Consider the following 23,344-nt stretch of genomic DNA (forward strand, 5'->3'; position numbering starts at 1 on the left):
TTTGAAATTCTTTATATCAGCAATGAACCCTGCTGACAACAGTCATAAACTTTTTCAAAAACAAAGAAACCAAAGCTTTTTGTTTCTGCTCTTAGATGCTGTAAGTAGATATAACAACTCTAGCCAGCATTGTTATCTGGACTCTTTTTTTTCCCCTTTCTCCTCACATGTACTAACTATCTAAGTTGATATTTATTTATCATGCAGAAATAGTGAAATGAAATAGCCTGGTTCCTCAAGTGATTTGAGATCTTTATGTGGTAGATTCTATAGAATGTGAAAAATATTTGTCTGATAATCTGATTATCTGGGATTTGTGGATAGCAGTGTTTTGAAGTTGCTCAGAGAAAATCTAAAAAGCCCTCCATCCTATTAAAAGCTTCAAAAACTTTCAGTGAAAAGTGTATGCAGAGGGTATAGCTCCTTTTTATAGAAGTAACCAAGAAGCAAGTAAAATCAGGAAAATTTTGTCAGAGGAGTTGTAATACTATAAAAACAAAGTAGTCAGCATGGAATGACTTGGGTAAAATGTCCAAGCCGTTAAGCCTTGACTGATTACCTTGTTAAGGTAGATATGAAGTAACATGTGCTAGTGTATTTCAGCTAGTCATCCTTTCACCAGAGTGGACATAACCCTTTCACTTTTATCTAGAGACAAGCTTGTCATTGAGGAGTGCAATGGTTAGGCTACTACATCTTTTATAAATAATTGAAATTTACTTTGGAGGGGATGTATTATTGAACATAGGTCATTAAATTAATAGCTATGCCAGATGAATGAAGGAGTTGAGAGCTTCCTCTGATACTGGTTTGATAAGGTGGTGTTTGTTGTGGGGTTTTTTAGGAGACTTTAACAATAAAATTACAAAACCTGATGATGCCCTTACTTGTTCATACTTGAGGATATAAAACATTTACACATTTTTCCATTTCTTTTTACACGAATTTTTTTTCCTTTTTTCCTAGTTATTTCTGGTTCTGTTGCCTGCTTTTTCAGACTGGCTTTCCAGCAATACATTAGAAGTATTTACTAGCAACATTCTTAACAAATAGTAAATGTCTAATTTATTTTTATTGTATTTAAATATAGCTAAATTGATGCTTACTATTCGGCGCTGCTTGAATGCCTGCATCCAGAAAGCAGTGAAGGAGAGTCCTCATGATAGCAACGATGATGAAAGTGAAAAGGAGAATACAAGTGTAAGAAAGTCCACTTTATGATAAGTTCTGGTAACGCTTTTTCTGTGGTGCTTAATTTGAGACATAGGCAGTTAATGATATGACAGAAATCTAAAGGAAAGCACTTAGGCATCTGTGGAATTAGAAGGGGAGAACAGCCATTATGGTTTTTTCACACCCTGCAATAGGAGAAATTTGGTGAAGTAGCTAGAACAAGATAGGAGGAATATGAAGCATATTTTAAAAGAATACTTCCCTAATTTTAGTACTAATTATAAATCTGCTTGGTTTTGCAATTACATTATTCAAAAAATTAGTGTTGCAAAATGACTTGTTATATATACATACATATATGTATGTATATATACACAATAAGACTGAATCATGGAATTCATGTTCTGCAACAAAGACAATGCCTTTTTGAAGTGAATAGAAGGATTTTCAGGGTTTTTTAAAACCTTATTGTAACCTAAATTTTTATTTGAGCGTATAATATGTAATATCATCTAAGTGTTTGTATTTCAGGTGTTGAATAATGTGTTGTCAATAAATGATGTGGCCAGCATGGCAAGTTTATTGGAGATTACTGTAATTCTCTGGAGAAGTATCCACAAAGCACTAGATCACAATCAAGATGCCAAAGATTATGCAATCAGAAAATTTGCTTCTGTACTTCCTGAATACTTTAAAGTATTTAAGGTAAAGAAAGCCTAGATTTCCCTGTAAGTGCTTAGTATTTTCTTCAGCTGCTTTCATGTGTTATGTCTTTTATCTATTTTCATGGCATTAAGCATTCTTTTTCATTGTTGCTGTAAACCATAAACAATAGCAAGTTTCTTGGAATTCCACAAATGGGTATAAGCTGTTCTTCAATTGCAATATCTGACTGATGAACCATTATCTAAACAGCACAGAAATGATTGTGCAATAAATTGCTCTCTATATAATGCTTTTACAGGATTCCATTCTTTTGAATGTTTTTGGGACTTCTGGAAATCTGTAACTGAAAATGTGCCATTGCAGAATAAATACACAGTATACATGAGAGTCCACATGTTTTTCTACCCACTCCCCCCTGCCCAAACTCTTCCACCCCCACTGCTTCTTATTATGATCCAGCTGCTGGAGCAGACAGCTGAAGCAGCTGAGGCTCCTTGTTCTCTTTCTTGTGATTGGTTTCTGCTAATTTGATTCTACTCTCTAATGATCTTTTGATGCACTTATTTATTGTTTGGCTTTGATATAAGCAATTAATTAAAACCAGTAATTTTAATTTTTTCAGTCTTCTTGATCTGTTGAATTGTTCTAGTGTTATTTTTCAGGATGCTATCTTTTGATAGTGGCTAATAGTTTCTGCTGCACCTTGTAGTGCATCTTGAAGGGTTATCTACTGGATGTCTCTTTTTGTTTATGGCTTTTATGCTGAAGTATACAGAGTTATGCTGGCTGTTATCCTTAACCACATTCAGGTTTGCTTGAGTAATCAGGGAGTGGAAAGCAACTCCTTGCTACATAATATTCTGCAGCACAGATATACCAAGTGCCTTCTCCACCCTGAAAGCATTTGAAAGTTGTCAGATGCTCCGAATCTTTTTTTGTAGAGTATGTACTAGGTTCTGGTGAGCAGACAAGATATTCAGCTTTAGCAAGCAACATTTTTGACTTTGATATTCTTACAGTGAGTAAACAGCTTGGATCTAAAGAGACCTGTCATCAGAGGCTTAGTTTCTAAAAGACTACAGATTGAAGCAGTATGTCTCTTTCTTGAAAAGCTACAAATGTATTTTTAAGTGTTCTTTTAAAAATCATGTTTAAAAGGTTTTAGATCTTCAAATATCTAAGTAGGTAATAATTTCACTTGATTGTATTCATGAAGCTTGGACATACAGATACACTATTTTTGAAGAGTCTTTCACATAGATTGGTTTCTGTATAACCTGAGTGAGACTGTTGTGGTCTAGACCTTGTGTTATGATGTGTTGTAACAATTTGTAGTGCATCTTACATTACCATTTTTATATAGAGTCTTTGTTATAAATTTCTCATGTGAATGAATATTCATTTAAGGCACTAGTTACTTGAGAGGAGCTAAATGGTGTCATGATTGTGCAATTAAATATTAGCCACTACTAGAAAGAAAATGTAAGCTAGAGTTATTTGTTTTGCAATGGTTATTAATCTAATGGAGCCTTAATTATTCACTGTAGTTGTTCTGACAGTCAGAAAGCTAAATGATAACATAATTGATAGTTGACCTCTGATAATAGAAATCAGAAGTTTCAGATTGCAAGCCACATGTTATCAGCTTCTTTCAGTTCCATTTTTAGTGAAAAAAGGGAAATACTAAATTTGCAATAATTAACTTATACTTTTTTTAGTACTTTCTTTAGTTTTGTGTGCACCTGTACTTGTACATCTTACCCCTGTACTTGGCACTGGTGAGGCTTCACCTTGATTACTGTGTGGCTGAGGGAACTGGAGGTGTTAATCTGGAGAAGAGGAGGCTGAGGGGAGACCTCATTGCCCTCTACAGCTACCTGAAAGGAGGGTGCAAAGAGCTGGGGATGAGCCTTTTTAACCAAGTAACAAGTGACAATGGCTTCAATTTGCACCAGGGAAGGTTTAGACTGGATATTAGGAAGCATTTCTTTACAGAACGGGTTTTTGGTAGTTGGAATGGGCTGCCCAGGGAGGTGGTGGAGTCCCCATCCCTGGAGGTGTTTGAGTCTGGTTGACACAGCATTGAGGGATAAGGTGTAGTTGGGAACTGTCAGTGTTAGGTTAATGGTTGGACTGGATGATCTTCAAGGTCTTTTCCAACCTAGATAATTCTGTGATTATATATTGTATTTTTTAAATCCTAGGATGAGCGTTGCATGGCTCCGTTGGTTATTCTGGCATCCTTTATGCCCCCTGCTGCTATTCCTACATTCAGGTACTATTTTAAAATCAAAATATGAATGACAAAAAATCTCTTCTTGACTGTATTTGTTAATTTTTCACAACTTGATGTATTAAATGCCCATTTAGATAAATTAATCCACTAAACAAATTTGATAAGTTAGTAAAATTTGTGAGGTGCAAATATGTCTTTGAGCCACTGGTGATCTTTTTTGGTGTTATACTTTCTTTGAATTATTTCTGCACTTATGGATATAAAGCTTATGTGTCTCTTTGTTCTCTTTTAAGTTGTGGCGTGATCTCCAGACTCAGAAATATTGACAGTGGAGCTGACCAAAACAAATATTCATCCCTGATAGACTGCATGTGTCGCTGGGGTCAAGTGGGACATATTATGGAATTAGCCTGTGATTGGTTGTCTGACACACTAACCCCAAGAAAGGTGTGCGTTTGAATATATCAAAGAATTAAGGAATCGCCAATTGCATAAAGGCATCATGCCTTTTTTTCTTTCACTAGAAGAAGCTTGTTTAATGCCATATTATTCTGCTTGGGAATTAGTTGTAAATTAAGATACTAACACTGTTCTGGTTTTGTGCTTTCTTCTCATTTAGAGTATTCAGACATCTGAACGAAGAGTACGCATCTGTGTAACACATGAATCAAAGCCAGATTTAGCGATTGATTACATTGAATATTTATTGACTCATCCTGTTAATCGTGATTGCCTACTCTCTGTTCCTAAAAAGAAACTGGAGAAGCTTTTGAAAATTCTCAGTGCTGCAAAGGTAGTATTTTCCTCACCATAAACAGTCTTATGAAAGAGTGCGTAACATCATATATTGCCTGAGTCAAATTAAAGGCCTTCAAGAACAAACAAATAAGATTCATGATCCCATCTTCCCCTCTAAAAAAAGTTTTCCTTTTGAGTTGTACTGCTAACAAGTGTTCTAAACTAGAAGTATGTTAGGTCAGAATTGTTTATAGATGGCAGGTTTTAACCAGCCATTTTTAGGTGTCTCAAAATTTTTGTGATCTAGTGTTGAGCAGTTTTAGGTGACCTGACTTTAAGAATGTACAAATAAGGAGTAGCCTGAAAATAAGTTATGGCATTGCAAAATGAAAGTTCTTGAAACTATGCCTGCTGGTTTATTGGGTTTGGGGATTTTTAATTTTAATATTTCTTTAAATATTTTGTTTAAAGCTGTTGAGAAAAGAAACATTTGAAAGGATTTTCTGTAAAATGTAAATGCAAACCTTGATATTTCAGGAAGTTCTTGTCTCAATTCTGAAAGCCACTGATGCAGGTTCTGGTAGCTACAATCAAGCAACTGGCCTAAGAGCCTTCAGCCTCTTTTGCAGGTTGAGTATTCATCTTCAGAACAAGGTATGGTTATATCTTTTCAGAATAAACTTTTTTCAGTATAAACCAGCTGATAGTATAAGGAAATTTGGAAAGACAATTGGTAAAATACTTTTTTTTTTTTTCCCCCAGTTTTCTGAAGAAGGAAAAGATTATCTCTCACTTCTGAAGGAGACAGGTGCTTGGATAGAAAGTCAAGTTTTACCTTTTATGCTAGCAAGTGATCAAGAGGATGGCATTTCAAAAAACAGTAGTGTATCTGAATTAATTATCCAGGTTAGAGGTTTTTTATAATATAAATCAAACTACTGCTAATCTGAAAAGCCATATGTGTAGGAACTGTATATGGACAAACATAGTGCACTGGCATTTTTGGAGCGTGGCATCTGAATGAGCTAATGAAACACAGTCCCGATTGTTTTGAGGTTACAGGTTTTGCTTTTGCTATTCCTTTGACTGCTTAAAATCACATACTCTTTTTTAAATCACTTTGAGTTTAGTTGTAACCTTTATATTTTATAAATGCAAAATTATATAAATGTAATTGCACATAACCTAGTAATTAAATGAAGTTGTTGGAGTCTACAATACCTTGTTCTTACCTAGAATTTTTTCAGCTATCAGTGCATAATATATATTCTCATTATACCTGTTGAAGGGAGAGGATGGAACATGTTTTATGTTTTACACTTGTGAAAATGCCCACTCAAATTTCTAGCACAGCAGGTGGTGTTTCTAACAAGCAATTCTTGTCTCTTATCTCCCATATTAAATACAGGTAATGCTTATGCTGCTATATGAAAAGTGAGTTAACGTAGATTTAAGATTGTCACTGAATCTCAGTTCTGAAAAGGAGAAGAAAATTAGTTGCTGAAAACAAGGGTATAGTTGCATGGTATGTTAGCACTTAGTAGTCTGTTATTCTGTACCATAGAACATCCTGGAAATGACAGAATGACTGCAGCTGCATACATTGTGTTGAGTAGCACAATAGAGGATCAGGAAGATGGTCTGATTATGAGAGAGGATTTAGATCTAATCATGTTTGCTTGCTTGCTTCCTTCCTTGCTTTCTTTCTTTCCTGCTTTCCTAAAAGAAATAGGTAAAATTATACCCTGAGGAATTCAGTATGCTTCATTCTAGTGCTGAGTCCCATAGAACCTGTGTTTGGAAGTCAGCAGAGACGTAGGGTGTGAGTTACTGGAATTTAATAATGAGGAGGTCAATCTTGTACTAGATCTCACTGCTGCAGCCAAATGGCTTTTTGAAAAGTGTAGAGAGATAGTAAACTCAAACAAGTGTTGTAGATGTTCCTGGTACAGGTTTCTAGGTTGTTTTATAAGCTATTGTCTCTTCTCTCTGAATAAAAAATTTAGTATGCGTATCATAATGCTTTTGTGGCTATTTTTCAAAAGTGTGGAGGCACAGAACTAAACCTTATACAAAGACAAGACACAAACCAAGGAATCTTTACCAGTATTACTATAATGTTTATGATCAGTTTCCTAGTTTTGAATACAAAATGAAAATGAAACTTTATTGATAAGCAATTAAAATAGGCAGTTGTCACTGTAGACTCATCTGACATACTACTTCACTAGCCAATAATTAAACACAATGATCTTTACTACTGGATCTTAAAGTCCATTTGTATCATTATTTCCAGAGAAGAAACTGAGGTGTAAAGACTGATGTGACTTGTCTGGAAGTCAAGAATTGAATCCAGGCCTCTTGCATCTCCTCTAATAAGCCACTTTCTTGTTAAGCAGCTCCTGTATGCTTCTTACCTTGTATAGTTTTTTATTGGAATGAGTTTGATTGTGCTTTTTAATTCTTTGGAGTGTGTATTTGGTAACAATGCTGGCATTAAAAGTGGGTCTAGTTTGTCCCAAAGTATCCATAATAACACAATAATTACAGTTGCTTCTTTAATACTGTTGTATATGAGAGAGAACCAGGGTGTCTCTTCTTTTTTTGCTTACATTTCTCTAGCACTTTCCCCATGACATACCCATTCTTTCCCATTTCACCTTTCCTTCTCAGCTTTGGTCTGTTACTCAATTTTGCACTTGCTGTTATGGGCACTGGGGTTCACTGGGGGGCTGTTCTCTTTAGGCCACTGTTTTGTTGAGAGGCTGGTAGGCCTCAGACACAAACCCCAGTGTCATCACTGACAGTGCACCTTGCTCATTATCTTCATTTGCCTTCACAGAAAGCATTTGATTGTATAATGTTGGGGGAGAGTTTAGCTAGTTTTGAATTGTCTTCTGTTACGTTCCCCTGACATACCACTTAACCTAAGGTGGATTTTAGCATTGAGCTATGGGTCCTTTCAGATTTTGGTCAAAGGAAAGATTTGGACTAACTTTTGTCACCATCAGTGGCCTTGAACAACCCAGCTCATGTATACATAGACCAGTTAAAAACTCCCTACTCTGTCTATACATTAGTATTATAATCTGTTTAGTATGTAAGGTGTGTATCTGTAGGGGAAAACTTTTTGTATGATGTTTTTAATTTTGCTAATCAAGATGGGTACAGATGTCATATTCTGCCTTGGTAAATGTTAAGTAACGTTGCCTCTGATCTGAGCCTGAGTAAAAAAGATAAGGGATTACTGCCTTTTGAGAAACTACTTACTGGAGGAAAAGTCAATGGAAGTATTTGGAGAACTGTTTGGAAGTCTGTTTTTTCAGAGGTTGCAACCTACTAACTCCAAAGAGATGCACCAGCTTTCAGGGCAACTTGGCTAAGATTTTTGTGGTTTTATTATGTCTAAGTTTTACTGAATGGCTACTTTATATAAATTTTGTTTCTCATATACTTTTGCATCTCTTTTCTAGACCTACCTGACAGTATGTAAAGATGTCATAATGGTTGGCTTTGGAAATCTTACATTTCAAGCACACATTTTAGATATGGCTCTTACAGTTATACAGACAGGTATGATATTTTGTACTAACATCAGCATCTCCATAGATACTTAGCTGACTTAGCAGAACTGTTGCTTTTAGCTTTTTGGAGTCTGTTTCTCAAAAAGTATTTATAGCTTATGCTAACTAGTACCAATAATATGGTCAAAAGTCACAGCAGGTTTTCAGAAAACTGAAAACAAGCAGAGAACCAACCTGGAACCATGTCACTGTTGATAACTAATGTGTCTTCCTTGCTCCAAGATTCCATTTAATACTATGTAATTCAGGGGTGTGTTCTCTCTCTCTCTCTCTCTCTCTCTCTCTGTGTGTGTGTATGTATGTGTGTGTGTGTATATATATATATATATATATATGTGTGTGTATATATATATATATAAAAATAGAAAATATTGTAGCACTTCTTAAATTTGACTCACATTTGGAAAGTACAGACAGAATTAGAGCTCCATTCCTGAAGAAAACTGAAATTTTAATCCCTATACTTCAAGGACTGGAAGGAACACTGCATTTATACTTAAAATATTGATTGAACTGTATGGAAATTTCAGCTAAGGATGCTCAGAAACTAAATATATCATCTACACTTGTAAAACTATACCTGTTTATGGTACATAACTGAGTTTCATTTTAAGCTTGCACCTGAAGAATATCTCATTACAATTTTTTATATTGTTGTATTTATCCCTTTCTCTAGAGAGAGGTAGCTCTTGTGCTCCAGTGCTACTATATGTTCTAAAAGAAATTATTGAAGCTTCTATAACTCAGAATACTGAGACAGATGAAGTGGCAAATCTCTTCCATGATGTTCAGACCATCTTCCAGAAAGTTTTAGAATGTGTGGCACACAGACTCAAGAAACAACAGGAAGAAGGGGTTCAGGTATCGTATTACACTTGAAATTGCTACCTAATGTGTAGATGAATTCATACTTTTTACGCAAATATGTTAGACACTTTGAGGTTGTTATTCAAGTGGACATCTGATTAGATTTTCTGTTAAATGTTCTATGTTTCCCTGTTACCAACGGTTTTTTAATTCATTGTTGTTCACCAATTTACTAGTTTTTCTGTCATGATGAGACTAAGGCATTCTGTTACCAATGATCCTGAATTACCCGAGTACTCATAAGTTATTAAACTTATCTGCAATAAGATGAACTTTATCAATCCAGAACAAATAATTTGATTTTTTTATCTATCTATCTATCTATCTAGATATATATATCTTGGGAAGGAGAAGAAGTTGTCATTATTTCATTTATTTCTTTCAGCCTGAATTATATCGGCTACAAAATATATATGATGTCCTAAAGTTCTTCAGAACTTCCTATCTTCACAGAAGTTAGCTTCTTGTGTTTTATAGCAGAGTAGATAATAGTGAGATGGGTGGATCACTCTGAAAAATTTGATGGTCAGCTTTTCACGGCTTCTGGAAAACATTAATTTCTTCTTTGTTACAACCATTGTTTTGTTTGTTTCTCCCAAATTTCTGAGTAGACTTTCAAATGTGTTGATGATTCCTCCTGTGATCCCAAGTGACTAGAGTACCTCAATAACTTTCAAGGTGTGATCTGCATTTCTTCACAGAGAAGCTTGCTGAAATATCTGTTATACTGAAGCAATCTGAAAAAAAACTGATCTGTTTTTCTTTGGTTTTAGTTGATTCATTCTATTCAAATGCCTCTTGGAGAATTCATACATGTAGTCGAGCGCTGGCATTCATCTTGCCCAGCAGTTCACCAAGGTGTGCTCTCTACTCTCCTGGCTGCAATAGTAGCAGAGATAAATTATGTGCTACAGAAGGTAAAGTTTATGCTGACTGTTACTTTAAGTTACTGCTTTTTAAATGTCATGTTGGAACAATGGAGCTATGTTCAGAAAGTGGGATCTTTGTACTTCAAATGAAGATTTTGTGTGTGTTGGCATGGAACAAGCAGGGAATGTTATTTGCCGTAATTTGATATTACTGTGCATCTCAGATTTATGAATACAGCTGTGTAAGAACAGAGTTGTCCTGATACCTAGTTCACTATCTGCCTTGGACAGAATTTATGAACTAAGCAGTGTTGTAACAACATGGTTTTTCAGATACCATCTCTATGTGGTTTTGTACTGGTTCTGGTTGGGAAGGAGTTAACTTTCTTCGCAGCAGTCCCTGTGGTTTGAATTTGTGGCTAAAACACTGTTGAACACACCAGTTAGTTTTAGCTGTTGCTGAACAGTGCTTGCAGAGTGTCAGGGCGTTTCCTCTTCCCTTCACGGCCTGACCTAAAAAAAATTTCAGCAGGCAAGAGGGGCTGCGGCTGAGGCAGTTGACGCAAACTGACCAAAGGCATATTCCATATCGTACAATGTTGTGCTCAGCAATAAAAGCTCTGGGAAATGAGGAGGAAAGGAACTTGTTCTAAACTTATCTCACTTTGTCTCACTCAGCATTAGGGAACTTCAGAAGTGAACCACTGGTCTCTGAAAAATTCCAGCGCCCTATTCTGGAATTGTCCCATAAGGGTCTGTAATCCTGTTCCAAAGCAAGTTGATGTCTTGCTTGGCACTGATCACTTATGCATTCTTTGCTTCAACACAGATCCATTTCTCATACTGCATCTTTTTTTTGGTTCCTCTGTTTTTTGTCTAGAGGATTTCCAAATATCTGATCTGAGTTTCTTTGGAAAGTAAAGAAGCTAATACTGAATATATAGGTAGAGGTTGTTATATGTGCCAAAAGTCCAAGGAACCATTACTGTCTTTGAAGGAGGAGGGTAGCATTCCCAATGCACATTCCAAATGCATGTAGTGTTAGGAGCAAATATGGCTAGTAAGATTGGAAGCTTTGAGAACTGAAAGAGCAGAGGTTCTTCAGCAGAGGCTGTACTCTTACTGTGGTTGCCAGATATGTCAGAAATAAATGGTTGCCAGGAAGTACCGAGTACAACAGCGTTGCTTCTAAGATTGTGTATTACAGAAGGAATGGAAACAATACCAGAGATCTACCTCCAAATATTAATGTATTAGCTGAGGGGCTGTGAGATGAAAGCATGCTCTTTACAGATGCCGCTGAGTAGAATTTTATGGTCTTGAATGATAGTGCAGATTCATACTCATAGATTATGAATGTTCACTGCAGTAAGTCATCTGAGCTGGGGTTTTCCCTGCCCTCAGGCTATTGTGCTAGTAAATCAAAATTCAGGTTTGAATAGCATGGCAGCTATTCAACTAGATACCAAAAAGAGCTGACACAGGGAATCAGGAAATCACTGTCACCCAAATTATTTTTAGAAGCTATGTATGCACACTTTAACTTGGAGACACAAGGGTTGCTCATTTGTGTTTAGTGGGCTGTATCTTTATAGTGACCAACAATGCAGTCAAATGAATCTTCTGTTCAGAACAACTGTAGAGAATATTTGCCTTGATAAAATACTGTTTATTTGTTTTAGTTTTAGCCTTTCTAATTTAAATTTTTTTGTTTATTTGGACACAACACAATTGGGTTAAGGTTGTTCAAAGAACATGCATGAATATTTCTTCTAATTATTTAGGAATAGGTCTTGGTTAGTCCAATTATTGAAATACAGATTTCCTTCAATGTTTTCTGCAGATATGTATTTCTTGATCTACAACAGTTGTTGACTTTTTTCGGTTTTAGGCTTCCAGTGAAGACTTAACTATACCAAAGACTATGTCAGACCTTCCTCCTCTTTCAAGCAGTTTAATGGCCGTAATTATGAAGTCGGTTAATGTTGTCAGGTAAATGTTTCTACATTAATTTGTCTAAGGTTGTTGCTAATGCAGAAGAGTTTATATGTTTTCAATAAAGTTTGAATTTAGAAATTAAAATAAATTTTGAGGAATTTCGTGCTTACTAAATTTCCTTGCACTACTCAATAATCCTTTTCTCTCATCATATTACTTGTAGGTATTGGTTAGAAGGATTGTTTCTATGTTTTTGTCTGCTTCTAAGAGTGCTTTTTAATTACAAGACTGTTCATCTAAATGAGTTCCTTAATCGTACATATTGCCTTGCTTGTTTCATAAATATTAGACTAATAAATAATATCATACTATAAATATTAGTCTCCTCGATATAAAAGTAATTAGATGAGATAAAATATTTACAAGAAATAGCATTAATCCTTTAATAGAATGTCTGCAATGAGGCAACGAATGTATTACAGCTGTATTAAAATCACAAAATTCAGATTAGTTTTAAAGCATCTGAATCTTAAAAGCCCCCAAAAGTGGGGTTATGTCATTATCTTTTTTTTAAATTGCCTTTTTAAAAATTTGCTGCATTTAGTGGGTAGCCTGAATATCTTGTAAAATTGTCACAAGTGAATGTAATTTTGCTTTCAATTTTTATTTACATGACTATACACACAAGACTTTTTTTAAATGATCAAGGGGCTAATGTGTATTCCTTAGAAGTACTGTCATTCTCCATGACTTATCACAACTAGCTCCTATTCTTAACTACCTTATCTGACAGACATTGAATATTCCTGTCTCTGCTGTCATGAGTTGTGTTTTTTTCCTTCTCAATCCTTCTCTAGTTCTAGTTGAACTTGCGAACCAAGGACTCCAGAGAGTCCAGCAAGGTTTCCTAATCCAAAATTTGTTCTTCTGTGAGGCAGCAGCTGTCCATCAAGGCTCTGTCTTTTAGTGAAACACAATTATTTTACACATTTCTTTTCAAAAGAGATGCAGAAATTCGGTGAATTCCTCTGAAACTTTTTCCTGTAGTGGTCAAGGAAAATCTTCTGTTCTTGACGGAGAAAACTTCTGGTTTGGACCAGATTTGTTTCTATGAAAACTTTGATAAACATGTATCTATCTTCCAGTATTTATATTTTTGGTGCAAAGATCATCTAAGTCAGGAGATAATTTACATCTGGTTCCCCTGGTGCCTCAGGACTGAAACTGCTTTTTCCCACAGCATTCTCCTGGCAAAAATGGCTGCTCAAGGCTTGGACAATCACATGCTTTGCTGGGTAGAAAGCTGTCTGGATGGCCAGGCCCAGAGAGTTGTGGTGAACAGAGTTAAATCCAGTTGGCGGCCAGTCATGAGTGGTGTTCCCCAGGGCTGGGTTTTGGGGCCACTCCTGTTTAACATCTTTATTGATGATCTAGACCAGGGGATCGAGTGCACCCTCAGTCAGTTTGCAGATGACACCAGGTTGGGTGGGAGTGTTGATGTGCTCGAGGGTAGGGAGGCTCTGCAGAGAGACCTGGACAGGCTGGAGCCATGGGCTGAGCCCAACTGGAGGAGTTTCCATAAGGCCAAATGCCGGGGGCTGCCCTTGGGCCACAACAACCCCCAGCAGCGCTACAGGCTTGGGGAGGAGTGGCTGGAGAGCTGCCAGTCAGAGAGGGACCTGGGGGTGTTGATTGACAGCCGGCTGAACAGGAGCCAGCAGTGTGCCCAGGGGGCCAAGAAGGCCAATGGCATCCTGGCTTGTGTCAGCAATAGCGTGGCCAGCAGGGACAGGGAAGGGATCTGACCCCTGGACTTGGCACTGGTGAGGCCGCCCCTCGATTCCTGTGTTCAGTTTTGGGCCCCTCACTACAAAAAGGACATTGAATGACTCGAGCGTGTCCAGAGAAGGGCAACGGAGCTGGTGCAGGGTCTGGAGCACAGGTCGTACGGGGAGCGGCTGAGGGAACTGGGGGTGTTTAGTCTGGAGAAGAGGAGGCTGAGGGGAGACCTCATCGCCCTCTACAGCTCCCTGACAGGAGGTTGCAGAGAGCTGGGGATGAGTCTCTTTAACTAAGTAATAAGTGATAGGACAAGAGGGAATGGCCTCAAGTTGTGCCAAGGAAGATTTAGACTGTACATTAGGAAGCATTTCTTTCCAGAAGAGGTTGTTAGGTGTTGGCATGGGCTGCCCAGGGAGGTGGTGGAGTCCCCATCCCTGGAGGTGTTTAAGAGTAAGGTTGACTTAGCGCTGAGGCATCTGGTGTAGTTGGGAACTGTCAGTGTTAGGTTAATGGTTGGACTGGATGATCTTCAAGGTCCTTTCCAATCTAGATGATTCTGTATTCTGTGTACTTTTAAGGCTGTTTTCTTAATCTGTATTGATATGCCGTAATCAGTTTCCCTTAGTAAATCATTTAGTATCTCAGAAATTATCATCTTTCCATGCCAATGTGAAAGCCTTTGACATTACAGAATTCGATGCAAGCTTCTGTTCTGTGAAAACACAATCATCTTGCACCAGGTTCTGCAATGTCTCTGTTATGTTTTCAGTTACTAATTAGTCAATCTCTAGCACTGAATTTCAGTTCACATATCAGTGATAATTTTGAGTGACTTGGTACTATCTGACCAATTGTGTTGAGTATTCTTTCCTTTAGTAGGGAACTATCTGTATAGGAACAAACTACTTAACTCTCAAATGTCTTTGTAAATAGCTTATTGTTCTGTTCTAGTTTATCTTTGCCTGCAGGCAAAGACCCTTGTTCAGAGGGAGGTGGGGGAAGGCAGCTGCACTGAGTCTTATTATGGGTTAATAAAATTATAGTGTTCCTTCATGGAACTAAAAAGTGTGCTTACTGACTTAAACAGTGATAACAATAAAGTCAAACTCTGATTTTAATACTATCGGCATTTTAAGAGCAATATGAAATGGAATCAATACTTGGTCACATTAGTCCACAACGATATAATAAAATTAATGCATTGTATGAGTGACTTCATAATACCTATTTCAGAACCTAAAGAGGTTTCATCTTTCTCAGCTCTTTGAAGCAATATTTGAGCTTCTATAAAGCTCATTTACTGAATCACTAGTGGAGGTTAGTTCTTTTCTAAACTGCATATTTTGGTCTGATATCTTCACACAGTAAAAGCCTAATGAACAATTAACTGGGTATTTATGTTGTTCAGTTTTGGTAACAGATAAAAATATTACCAAAGGTATTTTGTAGTATTTACAGAGGGTTATTGTAACGTCTACTGCTCTCTGTTTCTTCTTTAGTTCTTCACAGAACATTTAGTTTTGTGCTCTGAGGAGTATGAGGATTACAGTTCTTGTCCATCTCCTGCTTTATCACTCTTGTTCTTTGATTTTTCTCTGTGTTTGAAAATTGCTTTTGAGTTAAATATGTTATTTTTACCATAAACAGTATAATGAGCAATTAGTGGTTTCATTATGTAGTATTATTCCATACTGCAGTTTAGGTTGGTTGCTGGACTTCTTCCTTGACTCCCTTGTTTCATTCTTTTTAACTTGATACATGTCCCAAAACACCTCTGAAGCTTGCTGGTAATGCTATCATCTTTTGCTAAAAGTGAATCTCTTGAGATAAATACTAACTCGATATGTATCTCAGACTTTGCAATGAACAGTTGATTTGATTCTGTTAGTCCGTCCATACTTTGAACATCTAAAATGTAGTTTGGAAGTGTTTGGGGCCTATATTGAGTTGTAAACATTCTTCACTGTAATTAGAAACCTATCTATTTGAATTTTTACAAGATAAACATTTTAGACCAAAGTGTTAATTAAACTCCAATTTCTAATCAGGCTAGAAGTAGTAATAGTTTTAAGGGCATGAGTAATTACTAACAAACTATAGGAATCATAGAATGTGGGGGTTTTTTTTAAACTTCTGCAGACATTTTAGTTAGAAATTTCACTACAATTTATGCGAGTTAAATTCCACTGGAATGAGTAGTGTAATTCTCAGAATAGTCCACGAGCTCTTAATTTTTCTTAACAGCTACTTATTCTGTGTACAAACTTCTTTATTTTCTTCCCGAGCAATTTATCATTCTGCTAATTCAGATATTCTCAGTTCCAGAAGCAGCATGTAGTCTTAAGTTACCCAATAACCACTGCTTTGTCTTGCATGGTATCTTTGAAGCTATGGTGGCCGGGTAGCGTAGTCACAAACTTCTGTTCAGTTCTATTTTGAAAGAAACATGATGTATGATGTACTTTTGCTTTGTTTTTTCGTTAGGTCATTCTTAAGTGTATTAATGGAATGCATTCTCTCTGAAGAAATTGAAGGGATTTTTAGTCTAACGGCTACTCTCTGCATTGTGATTATAATTAAAGGTCAGTCAAATTTTGTCCTTTTTTTGTGCTATATTTTGAAAGCTGAATTCTTATACAGTTCAACAGGCACTTATCTTCATCCTGTTAAGTTACCATTTTTCTACAGGACTTAAGGTTATATAATTTGTAAATTATCTTGTTAAGCTTTGGATTTTCAGTATTTGTGTAGTGAGTTTAAAAACATAACTGTCTGCTAACTCACAGGGTTCATCTCTGTATTCTGATTTGCTGAAATACACGGTAATTAATCCAGGACAATGAAAATCTAATATCTAATCTTTCAATAAGCAGTCTTTTTTTAAGAAATATACTATGAAAATATACAGAATGTCTTTTTGGTAAACATTATTTTTGTCCAATTTTACACCATAATCTTGATTCAAATAGGTAAACACAGAACTTCACTTCTGAAGGATATTGTACCTGCCATTCAGAGTAAACTGATAACATGCAAGGATGCTGCCACACAAGAATCTAGTAGCACTGAAAGGTAAATGTGGGGTGGGAAATGAACACTAACCCCTCCTATACCCTCTCAGCAATAATTGGCTGTGTTTTGTACTTACATAATGCAGTTAGTATTCTGATTGATTGCAAGGTTTAAAATAGTGGGTAAAAAAGTGAGGTATTGAGCCCAGCCCAGTATTAAATTTCCTGCCCATATGTTTTCTGTGATTGCAATCTTTACATATTTAAAGAATCACAGAATCATCTAGGTTGGAAAGGACCTTGAAGATCATCCAGTCCAACCATTAACCTAACACTGACAGTTCCCAACTACACCAGGTCCCTCAGCACTGTGTCAGCCCAACTCTTAAACACCTCCAGGGATGGGGACTCCACCGCCTCCCTGGGCAGCCCATTCCAACACCTAACCTCTTCTGGAAAGAAATGCTTCCTAATGTCCAGTCTAAACCTTCCCTGGAGCAACTTGAGGCCATTCCCTCTTGTCCTATTGCTTAATACTAGGCTAAAGAGGCTCATCTCCAGCTCTCTGCAACCTCCTCTCAGGCAGCTGTAGAGGGCGATGAGGTCTCCCCTCAGCCTCCTCTTCTCCAGACCAAACACCCCCAGTTCCCTCAGCCGCTCCCCGTATGACCTGTGCTCCAGACCCTGCACCAGCTCCGTTGCCCTTCTCTGGACACGCTCGAGTCATTCAATGTCCTTTTTGTAGTGAGGGGCCCAAAACTGAACACAGGAATCGAGGGGCGGCCTCACCAGTGCCGAGTCCAGGGGTCAGATCCCTTCCCTGTCCCTGCTGGCCACGCTATTGCTGACACAAGCCAGGATGCCATTGGCCTTCTTGGCCCCCTGGGCACACTGCTGGCTCCTGTTCAGCCGGCTGTCAATCAACACCCCCAGGTCCCTCTCTGACTGGCAGCTCTCCAGCCACTCCTCCCCAAGCCTGTAGCGCTGCTGGGGGTTGTTGTGGCCCAAGGGCAGCCCCCGGCATTTGGCCTTATTGAAATTCGGGGGGGGTGGGGTGGTGTTTAATTTATGGGTTTTTTCATTTAATTTGAATGTGTTACCACCTGGTCCAATATATGGCAGGACTAATTTCTGAAATGAAAATCAGTTCTGTTAGCAGCAGGTGTAAAACAAAGCAAGTACTCTGAATTTACTGTTTCTTATTACTAGAAGATTTTTCTCCCACATTTTGCTATTAAGCATATGAATCCATACCTGTGCAGATGATAGAAATTTAACCGAATATAACAATGATTTTCAAGATCTTTCCACAGGTGATTTTATTTTGCTCTTTTGGGGGATTTAGGTGTCATACCTTGTTGACTTTCAGAACTTTTGGGATAAGTATCTTAAAAATTGACTACATTGTATTTACAATCATTTATTTCAGACCTGTTTAAGATAGACAACCATGATTAGTGCTTTAACCTTAAGTGTCTCTAACTTTCTTAAGTCTAAAAATTTGTTTACATTTGATTTCTGCCTAGTTATTGAACTGGTCTTGGGGTTAGAAAACATGCAAAGTAGACATTAAAAAGCACAAACATAGAATATGAAGAAAACAGACTATGGTTATGGACATTCATCCAAAAATATTGAGAAAGGTTGGTAAAGCATCACAGTGGCCTGAACATTCAGAGGCCTTTGCAGTCTCTAATTCTTCAATGGGTATAGAGTAGACAGACTTTAAATTAAAACAAAACCAAAACAAATCCATTTCACTTTACTCCAAGAGTTTCTTGCATGGCCCTTCAGACCTAAGCACGCTTCCACAGCACACTCTTCCTGTGGATCACTAGCTTCAAGCATGTTGTTCTCTGGCAGTGTGGTGACTAGACATAGACCTTTGGAAGCTGTGCTGTGCCTGAATTGGTGTTACAAATTTAAAGCCAAGACTGAAGTTATGAGATCCTACTGTATGAAAAATAAGATATTTTATCAAGGAGGCCACATAGGCTATACTTGTTTCCTGTTATGATACTTGAATCCTTAGAGTTTGCAATTCAGTTGTATTCAGAATCTCAACAGCTACATTAAGTTTTCTGGCAGTGGTACAACTTTAGAAGGCTGTACAGTAAATATCCAATTGGAAGTGGTTCAGAAATGCAGAAGGTAAATTGGATTTTTCCAGGGAAAAAAAAAAGCCTGATATTCAGGACAATACAATAGAGTAGTTATGTTGTTGCTAACAAAATATGCATTCGTTCATTTAAATATGCTATTAAATCAGTGCCAAAAGGGTATTATGTTACTATTATTTAAAGAGATGCAGTATCTTAAGAACTAGACAGGAAAGTTTTATACTATATATGAGCCACTTCAGTTATGGGATTTATTTAAAAAAAAAAATAGGGGGGGAATCAAAACCAGTGCACCCTTCAGTTCCATTTCCTGCCTGCAATGAGCAAACAGAAAACAGAAATTTTGCTGTCAAGACTTTGAGCGGTTTCCACAGAGGGAATTGTGCTTATGTAACATAAAATTGGTAAAGAACCAAAAAATATCTTATTTAAAAAAAAATTCACTACATAATTGGACTTGTAAAATTCAGAGTGACTGCTTCCTGGGTAGATTGTTTTAATTAGTTGCTTGGCTGTGAATAAATTTCTCTTGGTTGGGACCTAGCTTAGAAACAAAATCAAACAGAAATAGACTAAGAACTTTTTTTTTAAATGAAATCATTTCATGTTGGGTTGGCAAGCATTCCACTAGAATATTTTAAAAAATAATAATAATGATCTCAAAGTTGAGCAGCATAGTATCATGATTCAGTTTACACTTCTTATAATCAAGACAGTAGAAAACGCTGAGAAAAAGGCTGAGAAATTAAAGCCATTCTTAACATGATTAAATGAATAGGCACATTAAAATGAATGATTGCTGCCACTTGAGTGCACTACTGACTATAAATTTCAGTAAGAACACAGATAATTGCTTTATGAATCTATATGATCTTCTCTGCCCAGTGAACAGGGACAAATCAACCTAGAAGATGGGGCAGATGAAGAGCGTAAGATGCTACACAGTGTTTTGATTTTGTGATATATGTAAGGCTACCTTTGTGTAATATAAAACTAAGAGATGCCGATGAAATTAAAAATCAGGAATATGAACATGATGATGGGAAGTATTTTTAACAAGATTCAGAATTGCAATATGATAACAAAATTCAGAAGCTATCACACAGTTTTGCAGAATTTGGGAGGTTTCATATTTGTACAGGTCTGTTGGGGACTTTTCCTCTCCAGAAGGTTAAAAGAATTAATGCTGAAAAAAATGTTAGGAGGCAGTTCTTCACTGATTAGGTTTTGCTTGACTAGTTTAAAGTGTGTTTGTGCTTTTTCAGATAGACATAATGTTGAACCAGGCTGGGCCTCTAGTGTCTTCTGTTGTGCCACATGTCACGCTGCAGTGCTAGTGTGCTAACATATAACAGTCTGAGATGTACCCTGTTCTTTGTAAACTATTTTATCATCCTGCTCTACTTACCAAACACTAGAATTTTAGTTATGGTATGCTGCAAGCTAGATCTCTGATCATTACTTTGAGCACAATCTTATAACACACAGTGCTGCACTGATGCGTGCTAAAATATGTTACTGTTTTTTTAACTCATACTTAATAGTATTATTACTTTTTGCTTCTGAATGCATTATCTCATAATAACTCCTTGAGGGATTATTTTATTTAATACTCAGGTATACCAGGAAACAGTGACATTCTTTAATTTCCCAAGAGACTTGGCATTTTGTGCCAGCATCTTAAATTTAGACTTAGAAGTAATCTATTACATATTAGCAGAGAAAGAAAAAAGTGGAAATACTATCTTGTGTAGTAATTAAAGTGGTGCCCTTAAACAAGGAATTGTTGCGCTGTTTCAGAAGCAAAAATTTTCACTGTAATTTAGTCTTCCCTCTTCAGCTGAGTTAGCAGTTTAAGTTGGCCCTGCGGGTCCATTATTTTAAAAATGCTGTTCAGTACACTTAATAATTCTGGACAACATATTGTATATTGAGAGATTTTCCTCAAGAGTAATGACACACACATTAGTTTAGTTTATAAAATGCAGATATTTATGCCTAGCAAAAAAAGTGAATAAAGCTGTCAATGCAGTGATTCGGAGGCTAGAGAAAAATGTTCCATACTCTGTAAAACCAAATGTGCTATAGAATAATAAATTTTATTTAATATTCTGTATTTAATTTAATTAGCATTTTGATATATGAGTAGTAGAATTTAAATTTAGCGAATGGCTGTGCCGAAAGAGATTTCTTCGGTATTATTGTTTAGCTAGCTTCCTAAGCTCTATTGCACTCTCATTGCATCTGTAAATAATGATTTTTGAGTTGTTTTATAATATAACTTTGTGTGTGAGATGTCTGCCACCTGTCTAAAAGTTCAGTAGAAAGGTACCTGGTAAAACCGACTTAAATGTGTTTGGGGAGGTATGCAGTTATTTTCAATGATGGCTCGTTGTCCCCAGTACGCTTCAGGTACATGGTCCCACATTACAGATCTATTGTTTTATTAGTCTTAAATTGTAACAAAATAAAATTTATACAAAGTAGCATTGTATCTAAAACAACAGTACTTAACTGATTATACTAGTTTTATAGTACATTATAACACTAGCTTATTTTGACAGTTGACATCCATCATGATTTAAAGGATCTAGCACTATAAAGAGGAGCATATGATACCCCCATGGCAGTCTGAATTCAGGGACCCCTGACATCCAACATACTGCTATGAAAATAGAGGTGCCTCTTGTATTTCAGGTCCTGGTGTCTCATGATGAATGCCCTAACTCATCATGATTAATGACTGATTAACTTTGGGGCATCAGTCTAGGAGTATAATAATAAAAATATGGAGAAAAAAATGCTTGACAAATACAGGTGACAGAATCTTTTACAAAAGTAATGTGAAGAATATAGTGGTTAACAGTGAAATAATGTTTTGACAGAAGACCACAGTGTACCCACTTTTGTCTTTTGAGGATATTTTAAGGCATTGTTAGAAGTTGTGTGAGAATGCAGCTGTGAAGGCTAGAGAGCGACTATGTCAGGGAATGTAAGAAAATAAATAAGGCCTGCCAAATGGAAATTTCAGAGCTGATCTTTGGGATTGTTTAGGGAGTGAGACAAAAGAGAGTCAGAAAGGGACTAAGGGCTGTATATGCAGATCAAGGAGGCTGCTGCTAATAAGGATAAGATAGAAAGCTCAGGCTTGGGAAAAAGTTGCCACAGATGAGGGCAAAAATGAAGACTGAAGAATGAGGGAGAAAGGAAGAAAGTAAAAGAATGACAAATGGCCTGAGTGTGAATTATTGGTAAAGGATTTGACTTTTCTTTCAAACATAAACAGTAAAAATACTGTGAAGAAAATAAGTAGGTTCTTTAGATGATGAAATAATAGAAAATGTGCTTGAATTGACATAGTAATTTAAACTGGCTTGCTACAGATGATCAGCAGAAAAATGGAAAAGTTAAAAGAAAAAAACTTCAGCTATTTCAAAAGTAATTTGTAAAGGCATATTTAATATTTAAACTAATATGGAGTAACTGGTCAAAGAAATCATGTCGTAGCTATACTCTGAGAATCAAATAGTCAAGGATTGATTTAGCATTTAGCATATCTAATCCTGTTATGCACTGGTTTATGCCATTTCAGAATCCTGTATGAATCATCTCAGAAAATTTTGGATGAATTTTTGAATCCTTGACCACACGGAAGCTTTTGTCATGAACATTAAAGGAAGGTGGTTTGTTTTTTTTTTTTTTTAAATATGATCTTGTAAACTTAAAGGGTTTTTTTCTGTTACTATGTATATTTAAAGCAGACAAAATGTATAAAAGTGTATATATAAATCATGTAATGGTAAAGATTATTCATATGGCTGTAAAACAGGTTATTCTATATAAAAATGTCTTGTTTTGGGGGGGCATGTAAAATCAGTATCTTTGCTTTTATAAAACAAATGAAAATTGTATCTTATATACTTTGAGGTGGTGCGTGACCTCAGTCCCTGGGAAGACTAGAGCATATTCCTGGAGGTTATGGAAATGAATTTCTTTTTGAGACAGGTGAAGGACAAAATGGCAATTGAGAAGAGCCATCATGACTTCATCCAGGCAAACTCTGCCTAACAAACCTGATTTCCCTCTCTTTTGTGGAAGGAGTGCAGAGAATGTTATCTTTCCTGTCCTTAGTCAGGACTTTTACACAGGCTTATATGGTATCCTTGCAGCCAAACTGAAGAGAGCTGGACTGGATGGGTTGACTTAGAAGGTGCATGGGAAACTGACTGGATCATCAGTCCTGCAGAGTAATGATGCTACAAAGTCAGTGACAGCCCATTACTAGACATTCATCAGAGCAGATACTGTTGCCAATATATTTAACATTTTTATTAAAATTTTGGGAGATGGGATGAAATGC

The 23,344-nt window shown here is 36.6% G+C and overlaps 1 protein-coding gene across 1 annotated transcript in view; it reads left to right on the plus strand.

The window, feature by feature from the left end:
- The window catches only part of NCAPG2 (non-SMC condensin II complex subunit G2), a 51,163-nt gene extending 28,467 nt beyond the window's left edge, over positions 1-22,696 (plus strand). Inside the window, exons 15-28 of the mRNA XM_026842581.1 lie at positions 1,091-1,200; positions 1,705-1,878; positions 4,044-4,114; positions 4,369-4,522; positions 4,695-4,868; positions 5,351-5,467; positions 5,576-5,719; positions 8,287-8,386; positions 9,074-9,258; positions 10,038-10,181; positions 12,025-12,125; positions 16,338-16,435; positions 16,823-16,925; positions 22,577-22,696. Coding sequence (XP_026698382.1) covers positions 1,091-1,200; positions 1,705-1,878; positions 4,044-4,114; positions 4,369-4,522; positions 4,695-4,868; positions 5,351-5,467; positions 5,576-5,719; positions 8,287-8,386; positions 9,074-9,258; positions 10,038-10,181; positions 12,025-12,125; positions 16,338-16,435; positions 16,823-16,925; positions 22,577-22,628 — 1,727 coding nt within the window. The 3' untranslated portion in view covers positions 22,629-22,696. The remainder of the gene's footprint in view (positions 1-1,090; positions 1,201-1,704; positions 1,879-4,043; positions 4,115-4,368; positions 4,523-4,694; positions 4,869-5,350; positions 5,468-5,575; positions 5,720-8,286; positions 8,387-9,073; positions 9,259-10,037; positions 10,182-12,024; positions 12,126-16,337; positions 16,436-16,822; positions 16,926-22,576) is intronic.
- The last annotated feature ends 648 nt before the right edge of the window (positions 22,697-23,344 follow it).

This window comes from Athene cunicularia, assembly GCF_003259725.1.
Source record: "Athene cunicularia isolate RWA chromosome 2 unlocalized genomic scaffold, athCun1 chr2_part1, whole genome shotgun sequence".
Lineage (NCBI taxonomy): Eukaryota > Metazoa > Chordata > Aves > Strigiformes > Strigidae > Athene > Athene cunicularia.